Here is a 13009-nt window from a genome sequence, read left to right as displayed (position 1 = left end):
TAACCTGCTGTGCTGTGAGATACATGATAGGACACAGTGAGTATTCTTTCCTCTATTCCCCACTCACTGTGTCCATTGCAGCCACGCTGTCCTCCTGCTCTCCTCTGTCAGCCAACTTCTATATCTCATGAGGAATGCAGCCGAGAGACGAACGGAGAATCACTGTATCACTCCGCCAGCCGGGACTAATAAAATAGTGGGGCGGCATGATGTACATGTGCCCGAAAATAAAGAAATAGTCCCTCTGCTGCGCCTGCACTCCCCTCCTGGAAAATTATATAACCCCCCCTCTGTAAGCAAGTAGGAGCGGGAGAGGAATTTAGGAAACTTTTTTTTTTTAAATGCAGTAACAAACTGTAAGATGCCCGGGCCCCACTGTGTAGCTGATGGGGGCGGGCCCCGTACAATGGGGCTGGTCGTACTGCCCTATCAGCGGCCCTGCTCCTGGTATTTGATCAATGAAGCAAATATTAAAGCAGTGGCTGTGGTTAATGCTGCACTGCAGAAGGCAAATGCAGAGCAATGTCTGGCTAATGTAGTTCTTCAGGAAATTATTGAGGCTCAGCAAAGGAACACAGAGGTCCAAATAATTGCCATAAAATAAGCCACATAAATAAAAGATAAATAAAGATTTGGACTGAGGCAGTACAATCATTGCCTCAGTCATGAGCCAACAGTTGTTGTTCCAGGCAACAAGACAACTACAAGAGCAAGCCATGTGTTACAAAAACAGGGCACTTTTAGGACTTTTAGCTTAAAAGCGCTTTTGAAGCTTCAGCTTCTAGGAGCACGTTTTTTTCTTTTGAGTCTTTGGGAGCGATTTGCCGACATAAAAATGCTGAATCCCCCTAAACTCCTAAGAGCTAGTTTCCAGCGTTTTGTTTTTATTTTTCTCTGAGTGGTCTTCGGCTTCCTAAACAACCAGTGAATAGCTGGTCGTTAAGGAGCGTGCCAGCAAGCCGCCCACCACATTCTTAACCGATGGCTCATTGGAACCCTGCTGAGTGTAAACAAAAGTTTATTTTCATACATCAGGGGACACAGAGCCATAGTAGTTACTATGTGGGTTAATAGGCCACCTTTAGGTGATGGACGCTGGCACGCCCTAAGACATGAAGTGTATTCTTGGTGTCTAAGGTGTTGGTCACGAGTGTCTAAGGTGTTGGTCACGAGTAAAGATGGGCTGCGTTGAGCTCCACTGGAACAATCCTTGCTGGGGCTAGCCATGCTGACCGGATCCATTCAAAGTGTCCTTTTTTTGGGGCCTAATGGAATGGTACCCGGGCTTCGTATCCGAAGAAACAAGGTTTTGCTGCAATTGCTTCTTTTTGGAGAGCTGGGTCCTAGGATACAGTACTTTTTGGTAGTAAGGCCATAAAGTTTTACTGGCAGGGTGCTGTTGCAGGTCCAGGATTGTGGGTTACCTCTAGGTTCCCCTGCTTCTGAAGGTTTACAGAGCCCACCATTTAGGGTGAAGATTGGGTTTACCACAGAAAAGCCTGTGGCAGGAAGGTAAGTGGAGTTTTCTAAGAAATATCTTAAAATTTTCTTATGAATGTCTCCTTTAAGTAAAATAATGTTGTCATGCCTATGTGTCACCACTGGGGGCTGAATTGAGCACTCGCCACCTCATGCTGGAAACGGCGCTGTCAAGAGCCGATCACTTCCTCTTCCTCCAAAGCAGTAGTCCTCCGATAAGCAAGAGGGGGGACTTGTCTCCCCGCCTGTGGTTCCTCAAACCTGGGACCCCCCTTGGAGGGTTTAAGAGCCTGGATTCATTTAAAAAAGAAAAAAATGTGTCCGCTCTTTTTTTTTTTTTTCTATACCCCCCCCCCCCCCCCCCCCCGCCATGCCAGCTCTGGGTGCTAAGGTACCTGTAGTCTCCCGCTTGCGCAGGAAAACCCGTCCTTTTAAAAACGGGGTGGAGCCGTAGACAGCGCGGGGAAGTGGGTCTGTCGGCATTCTCCGGCGCCAGGTGCACATGGAGGAAGCTTAGAATAGCACACTGTGTACTGCTGCTGGCTGTGGAGGGACACAAGAGCAAAGAGGTGGCATTACTTCAGGTTTGGTGACACAGGCTTTTTCCCTTGACACATTATTACTGCTTCAGGCTGGGCATCAATGGCAGCGTTTTTATTGCTGGACTATAGCCTAGCAGTGTGCATTCTTCTGGTAGTGCCTCTGCTTTGTGCATCAGGCTATGAGTGAAAGAGGGATCAGGAACTCCTCAAAGGGTTCTAGGGGTTTGTTTGACAACCTAAATCCATCTCCAAAAGAATGTCCGCCTCTGAGAGTGATGGGGCTGGTCAGAATTGGCTGTCAGGGGAGACTGCTGTTACAGCAGCGCTGGACACTTCAGCCCCTATATATATATATATATATATATATATATATATATATATATATATATATATATATATATAGATATATATATATCTATATCACACTGGAGGTTTTTTCTTCTACCATTTAGAATTTGGAAAAGAAGATTGATGCTATGATCACTCTCCATAGTGGGTTCAAATGTAGCAGATACCCATCCAGTGCTCAGGACCCTCATACCGAGGTGCAAGAGACAGGGGATCAGGAAGGTCTTCCAAAAGATCTAGAAGATGCTAATATATCCTCTTCAGAGGATTCTAATATGGAGGGGGTAGTGTCACAAGACAGTTTGTTTGTACACTCCCTTACTAAATTGGTTCGCTCAACCTTTTTGCTGCCTGTAGCGCAGTCTATTGATGAGCCTACCTCTGGTTTGGGATCATCTGGGGATGCTTTTCCTATCCATTCATGGCTAAAAAAGCTGATATATATTCAGAATGGGAACACCCGGATAAGCATTTTTTTTCCTCCAAAAAAGTTTTCTACACTGTATCCTATGGAGGAGGAATTCTATAAGAAATGGAGGGGGTTCCAGCAATTGATGCTGCAATCGCCTCAGTGAATAATAATCTCACTTGTCCGGTAGACAATGCGCAGATGTTAAAGGATCCAACAGATAAAAAGTTGGAATTTATTTTTAAGAACAACATGTCTCTGGCAAGTTCAGTAGCGCAGCTGGTTCTTTCGGCAATTGGTGTATCTGAGTGCATAAAGGATCAGTTTCTAGAGATACTTAAAGGGGTTCTGCACTCAGAATAAAACATTTGCCCATTCTCTTGCCTCTAGTTAATATATTTCATAATGCCACCTGTTTTTTTTTTTTTTTGCATTCACCTACCTTTTTGTAATCTTTAGTAGTTTATTTTAAACCCCTGCGGCGATGGGCGGTCTCTTGCGGGGATCAGCGTCATTTCCTGCTGAAGCCCGCACTGTCTCCTGGGATCTCGTTCGTGTAATCCCAGGAGACATTGCGGCTAATGCACCCGACATCTCGCGAGATCTCGGGTGCTACAGCCGACATCTCGCGTGATTTCGGTAATTACAGCCGAGATCTCGCGAGTAATTACCGAAATCACGCGAGATGTCGGCTGTAGCACCCGAGATCTCGCGAGATGTCGGGTGCATTAGCCGCAATGTCTCCTGGGATTACACGAACGAGATCCCAGGAGACAGTGCGGGCTTCAGCAGGAAATGACGCTGATCCCCGCAAGAGACCGCCCATCGCCGCAGGGGTTTAAAATAAACTACTAAAGATTACAAAAGGTAGGTGAATGCAAAAAAAAAAACAGGTGGCATTATGAAATATATTAACTAGAGGCAAGAGAATGGGCAAATGTTTTATTCTGAGTGCAGAACCCCTTTAAGATTCTTCCTGATCAGCAGGCCCAGCAATGGGCTGGCATATCAGATGCACTATGTTTTACAGTGGATGCTATGAAAGATTCTATCATTCAAGCATCACGGCTTATGCTAGGACTAGTGAACCACGCAGAGTCCTGTGGCTGAAGAATTGGTCAGCTGAAGCACCGTGTAAGAAGCCAGTTTCCCATTTCATGGTGAACGGTTATTTGGAGACTATCTAGATAAATATATCCAAAGGATCTCTAATGGGAAAAGTTCTCTTTTACCAGTAAAGAAGTTTAAACATTTCTCCTTTTAAGCGTGCTTCCTCTCCAGTGCCAGGGGCATCTGCCTCTAGGCAGTCTCAACGGCCTCCACCGTCAGGTTCAAGAGGAATACCTCAAGGGCAGCCCCAAGGCCAAAAGAGGACTTTGGGCAGAAAGCCCGCAAACAAAATGCTAAAGCCTCCTTATGAAGGGGCGCCCACGCTTGCTCGGGTGGGGAGAAGGCTTCTGCAATTTTCAAAGATCTGGCAGGAACAATGTCGAGACAGATGGGTGGCTTCCTCAGTTTCTCTAGGTTACAAACTAGAGTTCAGAGAAATCCTGTCTCCTCGTTTTCAAAAATCAAATGTTCCTAGAGATCCAGAGAAAAGCAAGTCTCCCTTTCTAGCTCTGGGTCATCTTATCCCAGGAGGTGATATTAGATGTTCCCTTAGAGCAGTGATATGCAATTAGTGGACCTCCAGCTGTTGCTTAACTACAAGTCCCATCATGCCTCTGCCTCTGGGTGTCATGCTTGTGGCTCTAAGAGTCTTGCTATGCTTCATGGGAATTGTAGTTCTGCAACAGCTGGATGTGCGCTAATTGCATATCCCTGCCTTAGAGGAACAGGGCTCAGGGTTTTATTCAAACCTTTTCACAGTTCCAAAACCAACAGCAGGAGGTAAGACCCATTCTAGATCTCAAAGATCTGAACCGGCACTTAAATATCCGGTCCTTTCGCATGGAGTCAATCCAATCGGTTGTTTCCATTTTGCAAGTAGGGGAGTTTTTGGCATTGATCGATATCAAGGATGCATATCTCCACGTGCCGATATTTCCTGCTCATCAGAAATCTCTATGCTTCGAGGTAGAAAATCATCATTTTTAATTTGTGGCTCTGCCATTCAGTCTAGCCACCGCATCGCGGGTGTTCACAAAAATTCTGGCACCTCCTTTAGCCAGGTTAAGGGCTCAGGGCATAACTGTCCTAGCCTATTTAGACAATCTGCTTTTAGTAGATCAATCAGTCTCTGGTCTAAACCAGTGTTTAAGCTCAGCTGTGAGATACCTGAAATTCTTAGGTTGGATATTCAATCTAGAAAAATCCTCCTTAAAACCATCAAGGAGATTACAGTACCTGGGGCTGGTCATAGATACAGTACAAAACAAGGTATTCTTACCCCAGGCAAGAATCGGCTCCATAAAAGAACTGATTCAACTTGTCAAAGCAAAGAGAAATCCTTCCATTCGGCTGTGCATGAAATTTAGGGAAGATGGTGGCCTCCTTCGAGGCCGTCCCTTATGCGCAGTTTCATTCAAGACTCCTACAAAACACCATTCTGTCGGCCTGGAACAAGAATTTTCAGGCTTTGAACTTTCCAGTGCGCTTATCCCCCGAGGTGCGTCGGAACCTAAATTGGTAGTTGATATCCAGCAACCTCCAAAAGGGGAAATCCTTTTTTACCAGTATCCTGGAAAGTGGTAACAGATGCTAGCCTTCTAGGCTGGGGAGCAGTCCTGGAAGAAGCTTCTGTCCAGTGGAAATGATCCAAGTCAGAAAGGACCTTGCCCATCAACATTCTAGAGATTCGGGCAGTAGAATCCTGGACACTCAGGCTACAGAATTGTCCTGTCAGGATTCAATCTAATAATGTCACAGCAGTGGCTTACATCAATCACCAGGGGGCACGAGAAGTCGTGCAGCCCAAAAAGAGGTGAATCATGTTCTAGCTTGGGCAGAAAGCAACATTCCTTGCCTATCTGTGATTTTCATTCCAGGGATAGAAAATTGGCAGGCGGACTACTTGAGTCGCCAACAATTGTTTTCGGGAGAATGGTCCCTTCACCCCGAAAATCTTTCTATCGATTTGTCAAAGATGGGGTATTCCGGATGTGGATCTGTTCGTGTCCAGATTCAACCACAAAGTCCACAACTTCATGTCAAGGACGAGGGATCCGCTAGCGTGCAGAACAGATGCCTTGTTCTTCCCATGGGATCTGTTTTTACTGATCAATGCGTTTCCTCCAGTTCTGCTACTTCCGTGCCTTCTCCGCAGGAACAAAAGGAAGTGATTCTGGTGGCCCAGAAGATCTTGGTTTGCCGAGATCATAAAGATGGCGGTAGGAGTCCCTTGGACCTTGCTATTGTGGCCAGACCTTCTCGCTCAAGGTCTGTTATTCCATCCTACCTTACAAACGCTAAATTTAACGGATTGGCTATTGAAACCCACATTCTAAAGGACAGCGGGTTATCTCCTTCAGTAATGTCTACTCTGGTTAATGTTAGAAAGCTGGCCTGCAGAGTCATTTACCATAGAGTCTGGAAGGAATATGTTTCCTGGCGTGGATCAAGGTGTTGGCACCCCAGGCAGTAAGTCATAGGTAGGATCCTTGAATTCCTGCAAATGGGATTGGAAATGAAGCTGGCCTTGTACTATCAAGGGCCAGGTCTCAGCCTTATCAGTATTTCTCTTTTGTTCATTGACGGACACAGCTCCAGTAATCTTGAACGTAGGGTTATTATGCCACCTTCAGGAGAGGACTAGGCAGAAAATGTAATACATGTGAAAACAATAGAACTTTACAGTTCCGCCCAGGGGGTGGTTCCTCTGGTAATAACCACAGCCTGCTTCCTGCAGCTCAGTTTTTTTTCTGCTTAGAATTTTTTGTGGATTTTTGCCTTTTGCACAAGATTTTAAGATCCTGTGATCTTCTATCAACAGCCAGCTGGGTGACAGTCTGGATAATCTAGATCCTTGTAGTCTCCCCAGCCTGGCCATCTAGCGTGTGCAGACCCTAGCTACACACTGGGTCAGCCATGACATGCCCCTCAGGCTCCAGGGGTGGCCGATGGCACACATATGACCGGACTACCGATGTCTTTGTCAGTGTACCATGGCCAGCAGTCACCCGTACTGCTCAGGAGTGGGTCTGTGATGGGATGTCCCCAGCTCGTCCGTATGGTAAGGCCTCGGTGGGATTGAGCAGCTGGGCATTCCCTGGGAGGTGGATTAGGGGGTCCTTTTCCTCCCTCACATCCCTGTTACTATTCCCCCCCCCCCCCGTGGGGGATGTTGCATGGCTGGGCTGCTGAGCGGTGTGTGTACCTGAGCCAGGGGTCCTCTGGGGGGCTCTGACCCTGGATTGGGGGCTGCGCTGGTTGTCTTTGTCCCTGGGTGTCTGTAGTCTCCGCTAGTATCTGGGGGTTCTGCATGTGCTGTCACCACATAGCACTGTTCTGCCATTATCTCTGTTTGTTCACTGTGTACAGTTGCTTGTCAGCCATTTTCTGTGTGTCTCTGTGGAAAGCATGGTCGGGGGGCCATTTTCCCTGATTGTCCTCTATACATTTACGGCCATTTTGTTGTAGCTCATCGCAGTTTTTATCCTCAGCGCTGGTCCCTGTAGCTCAGAACAGTGTGATTTTTTTATTTTTTTTTTTGCTCTGGACACAGGCACCTGTAACAGAATGGCGCAGCACTCGGGGTGGGGGCCCCTCAGTCTGCAGCAGCTAGGAGGGTGTTTCTTCCCCAGAACTCCCTGCAATTGCAACCGGCTTGTGTGCAGTGCCTTTTGGACGCTTCATCTGCGGTCCTTGAAACGGTTGTTGCCAGGGTGGAGGCGGTGTGCGGCCCCCCCGTCCCGTCCCGTCCCCCCGTGGAGACCTTAGACTCAGGCCCCGCAGTGACTGGCGGCCCCTGCTCTGATGTGTCAGATGATGCTGACCAGCACCCATCGGTCAGTGAGGATGATTCCGTGTCCGCGCAAGACAAATCGCTAGTTGGAGCACTTATCACAGCTGTGCGTGATACCCTGAAAATTCAGGATACAGTAGGATCCTCTGCTGAAGTAGTGGCCCCTTTTGGGTCCCGTAAGCCAGCCCGTGCACATAAGGTGTTTCCGTATCTGACTTATTTTTATAAGTTCATATACAAGGAATGGGAAAGCCCGCAACGGACCTTCTCATTCCCTAAAAGAATGGCGGTGCGCTACCCCTTTGAGGAGAGCCTTCTTAAAAAATGGTCGGCTGCTCCGGTCGTGGACTCCCCAGTATCCAGGTTAAATAAAGTAACCATGATCCCGGTAGAGGGGACTCTTGCATTTAAGGACCCTACCGACAGGAAGGCTGAGGCAGTGGCCCATTCCTTGTTTACGTTTGTGGGGTCAGCAATAAAACTAGTACTGGTCACAGCACTAGTGTCGTAGACACTTACTGAATGGGCAAAATTTTTGCACCGCAAATTGGAGAAGCAGCAGGCCTCTCCTGTCTGCATGGAACTGGCAGACCAGTTAGTGCAGGGGTTGACAAATTTGCTTGGAATCTAGGAGCCAGCTTAAAAAGTTAGGAGCCAGGTCCGTGACGACGATCCGGACCTGTCCCTGGCCTGACATGGAGACGAGTGAGGGGAAGATAGCAGCGCCGTCGCCGCCCCCCCGTCTCCAAGTCATTGCCCATAGCTCTTAGAGGGACATTTTATTTTTTTCAAATGACAATTTTTTTTTTCAATTGCATTTTAGTGTAAATATGAGATCCGAGGTCTCTCTGACCCCAGATCTCATATTTAAGAGGACCTGTCATGCTTTTTCTATTACAAGGGATTTTTACATTCCTTGTAATAAGAATAAAAGTGACACAACATTTTTTTTAAAAGAACAGTGGAAAAAAAAAAGTTAAAATAAAGCAGAAAAAATAATAATTTTTAAACGCGCCCTGTCCTGCCCGCATATAAAAATCGGTGTTCGAACCACACATAGGAGGTAGCGCCGTGATCGGTAGAGCGAGAGCAATAATTCTACCCCAGACCTCCTCTGTAACTCAAAACGTGCAACCTGTAGAATTTTTTTAAACGTCGCCTATGGAGATTTTAAAGGGTAAAAGTTTGTCGCCATTCCATGAGCGGGTGCAATTTTGAAGCGTGACATGTTGGGTATCAATTTACTCGGCGTAACATTATCTTTCACAATATAAAAAATAATTGGGCTAACTTTACTGTTGTCTTATTTTTTTATTAACTAAATTATTTTTCCCAACAAAAGTGCGCTTGTAAGTCCGCTGCACAAATACGGTGTGACAGACAGTATTGCAACAACCACCATTTTATTCTCTAGGATGTTAGAATAAAAAATATATATAATGTTTAGGGGGTTCTAAATAAAGGGAAGAAGAGGCAGGTAATATAATACAGGCAGAGGAATCTTCATTAACATTGCTGGTTTGTCATACCAACGGCGACCACAAGAGGGCGCCAGATTCCATAAGGAATCATAGGACCGCAGAAGGCCTCAAAGCCGCGGCCTAAATTTTCGGCCGCCGGCGGAACGGCCCGACGCGATCACGCTGGGGGGGTCCACAGACACAGAATACCCCCAGCTGTGCTGCCCCAGGCGCGAGGTCGCTATTTCTAGTCGCCAATGCGACCTGGCGACCGGGTTTTGTCGAGCCCTGAGTTAGTGCATGGCCTTAAGTACGTTTGTGAAATTAAAATGCTGGTCTGCTGACCAGACATCTAAAATAAAAAAATAAAAAAAGCCTTGACGGATCTACCCTTCCTTGGTGAGCGGCTATTTGGAGCCTTGTTGATGACATTATTAAGAATGTCACAGGTGGGAAGAGCACCTTGCTCCCACAGTCCAGGAGTAAGAAGCCATGCCACAGGCAAGGGCCCTCATTTTCCTCTCAAGAGACTTTTTCGTCCGCCCGGGACTTCGGCTAAATGCTCCCATTCTGACAGGGCGACTACTGAGGGACAGAAGCGTTCCTGGACTTACAAGCCTAACGAGCCAGCAAGCAAAAATGCTTCCACAGGAAGGTTTGCCCCGCCCGTCTTTTGGGTGGGGGGTTGCCTTCGGGAGTTTGCAGCCCAGTGGGCCTCTCGACTGTCCCACTAATGGCTTTGCGAACTGATTTAATCGGGCTACAAGATAGTTCCTCTTGGCCACCAAACAGTCTTGCCCTCCAGTATACCCTTACTCCCTGCTCGTCGGGAGGCCCTGTTGGAGGCAGTAATGGACCTGCTAAGCCGCGGGGTGATGGTGCCTGTTCTGGGACCGGAAAGGTTTCAGGGGTTCTACTCCAATCTGTTGTCCCCAAAAAGGAAGGGGTATGTACTCTTGGACCTGAAAGCCCTCAATTGCTTTGTAAAAGTACAGAGGTTCAGAATGGAATCTGTTCGCTCAGTTGTCGCTGCACTCCATCAGGGGGACTCCCTGGTATCCCAGGACATCCAGGATGCGTACCTGCACATACCCATATGCATCAGAGGTTTCTGCGATTTGCAGTAGGGGAAGCCCACTACCAGTTTGTGGCTCTCCCCTTTGGCTTGGCTTCAGCACCCTGAGTCTTTACCAAGGTATTGGCTCCAATTTTGGCATTGTTGCGAGAACGCAGGATCGCAATCGTGGGTTACCTAGACAATCTCCTCCTGATTGCAGCTTTTGCCTCAGAATTAAAGGAGGATATGCCGATCACCATGCAAACCCTGCAGGAATTTGGGTGGCTGTTGAACCTAAAGAAGTCGCTGCTTGTGCTGACTTGGCGACTGGAGTACCTAGGCTTACTGCTGGACTCCGTGGAACCTAGAGTGCTTCTCCCTTCAGACAAACTGCAGACTCTCAGAGCCGCGGTGAAGCTGTTGATGAACTGCAGGTGGTCGTTGCTGTGCTTCTGCATGCGAGTCCTGGGCCTCATGGTGGCCTCCTTCGAGGACAGTACCGTACGTCCAATTTCACACCAGAGTCTTGTAGAAGGAAATATTGACAAAATGGGACAAATCTCCATTATCCCTGGATCGGCAGATTTGGGTGAGCCAGTCAGCCAGGGACTCCTGGGCTGCTGTGCCCGTGCAAACTTGGCATGCAGGACCAGCACAGATGTGAACCTAGCCTTAGGCATAAAACAAATGTCTTGCAATTTTTATTTGAGTTAACTAAAAGTAAATGTATTTTAGTTTTACTGCATTCAGAATAGCTGCTCACACATGGTTTCCTGTGCTAAAAACAATATACATTCTAAGACAACACTGTTGCTGACAGCAGAACTTTTTGTAAAACAACCTAAAAGGCATTTGAGAACCTTTTTTGTCTGTCTCATAATAAGGGCCAAAATAAAAAGCTTTTGCTTGTGGTATGCATATTGGTCGCATAAGTATTTTCAAATTAACCATTTGCCGACCACCTCACACCGATATACGTCAGGAGAAGGGCTCGTACAGGCAGAATCACATACCTGTAGGTTGCCCTTTAAGAGCCGGTCAGCGGGCATGCGCATGCCCACAGCAAGCTCCGTGAGTCGGGTCGCGGGTCATAAGGACTTGATCGTCGCAGGGATCCCAACGTTCTGCCTAGTGACAGTGTCACTGATCTCTGCTCCCTGTAATCGGAGCAGAGATCAGTGATGTCACACATGGCCACACGCCCCAGGACACACAACCCCTACACTGCCACCTAGTGGTTAACCCCTTCACTGCCAGTGTCATTTACACAGGAATCAGTGCATTTGTATAGCACTGATTGCTGTAGAAATGACAATGGTGTCAAAAATGTCCGATGTGTCCGCCATAATGTCAGTCATGATAAAAATCGCAGATCGCCGCCATTTAAAAAAAAAAAAATTTTTTTTAAAAAAAAAATGCCATAAAACTATCCCCTATTTTGTGAAAGCTATAACTTTTGCGCAAACCAAGCACTAATCGTTTATTGCTAATTTTTTTTAACAAAAATATGTAGAAGAATACATAGCCTAAACTGAGGGACATTTCTTTTTTAAATATATACTTTTTTTAAAACCTCCCGTTGCAGTGGCGCTTTGCCGACGGTTTAATGGCACTGCCCCATTGTTTTCATTGTAAAAAGTTTGTTAGAAATTACTCATGTAAAGAAACCCAAAAACACAAAGTACCAGCAAGATTAGCTTAGAGGGATAAATTGACTGTTACTGTAAGGGTTCATTCACACATGGGGGTTGTTTTACTAAAATTGGAGAGTACAAAATCTGGGGCACTTGTGCATGGTAGCCAATCAGCTTCTAGCTTCAGCCTGTTCATTTAGGCTTTCTATGCAGAGCTTCACCAGACCAAAAAATCCTTGATGTGCTAAAATGTGAATCGCACCACCCACTACCACACCTCACTACAACCCGAAATTGAGCATGTAGTGTGCAGGCAGTGCCAATGGGCCCTGACAAAATAAGCACTCTGCTAGCCAAATGACAGGCATCCAGAGCAGTGCCTCTACCACACAAAAAGGGGTAACAGTTGTTTCTCATTTTTTCCTCAAGGGGGAAATTTATTTGCTGCTGTAAAAATGTAGAATTGTTTATCTGAATATCTTTTTCCTTTTGAATTACAAATACTAAAATGTGCTTTATTTATTTTTTACCCACATAGCCTCAAGGGCTGCAGTGTTCAACATCTGAGCCACACCTCCGATTACAGAGTAATGCTGATTTTCCTTGTACCCTTAAACCAGAAGAAGGAGCTTTACTATGGAAGACCTGGGCACAGATCAAAAATGCAGAAACATTGAAAGAAGCTGAAAACAGATTGTGGTTTGGAAGTATGCTTTTTGCTTATAAAATACAGTACACTGTGTAAAGAACATAACGTATCCTGTGTTTCAGTCTAGAAGGCGCATCATACTATAAAATATATGTGAAATACATAATCACAGCTTTGGAGTTGATTTACTAGAAGTGTGATTTTATTTTTTTTCCTTCAACCACGCCTGTGATTATATGATATACCCAGTGAGAGACAAGTTATTAAAATAAAAAAAAAATGCCACTGGGCTTAGTTGAATAGTGGGTATTTATAACACACACACACACACACACACACACACGTGTGAATATTGATCCTTTAGTAAAGCAATGTGTATGCACACACCCGACAGAAATTTGCATATTTAACATTTATGTAAGCTAATGTCACCCCTGCAGTACTATCTGATCTTTGAAGCAGAACATTTACCCATAATAGTTTGATGACCAGTGGGGGCCCATCCATAGGAGGCACACGGGCATACTC

The 13009-nt window shown here is 46.2% G+C and overlaps 1 protein-coding gene across 1 annotated transcript in view; it reads left to right on the top strand.

Annotated features, from left to right (window-relative positions):
- LOC143962741 (transcriptional regulator QRICH1-like) overlaps positions 1-13009 on the top strand; it is a 101065-nt gene that overhangs the window by 52709 nt on the left and 35347 nt on the right. The window contains exon 4 of the mRNA XM_077472142.1: positions 12371-12539. Within this exon, the coding sequence (XP_077328268.1) occupies positions 12371-12539 (169 nt within the window). The remainder of the gene's footprint in view (positions 1-12370; positions 12540-13009) is intronic.

Source organism: Lithobates pipiens, unplaced genomic scaffold (assembly GCF_037356315.1).
Source record: "Lithobates pipiens isolate NorthernLeopardFrog02 unplaced genomic scaffold, aLitPip1_a1.2 Scaffold_8, whole genome shotgun sequence".
NCBI lineage: Eukaryota > Metazoa > Chordata > Amphibia > Anura > Ranidae > Lithobates > Lithobates pipiens.
The sequence above is the reverse complement of the archived record's forward strand: the minus strand, read 5'-3'. Positions and strand labels throughout refer to the sequence as shown.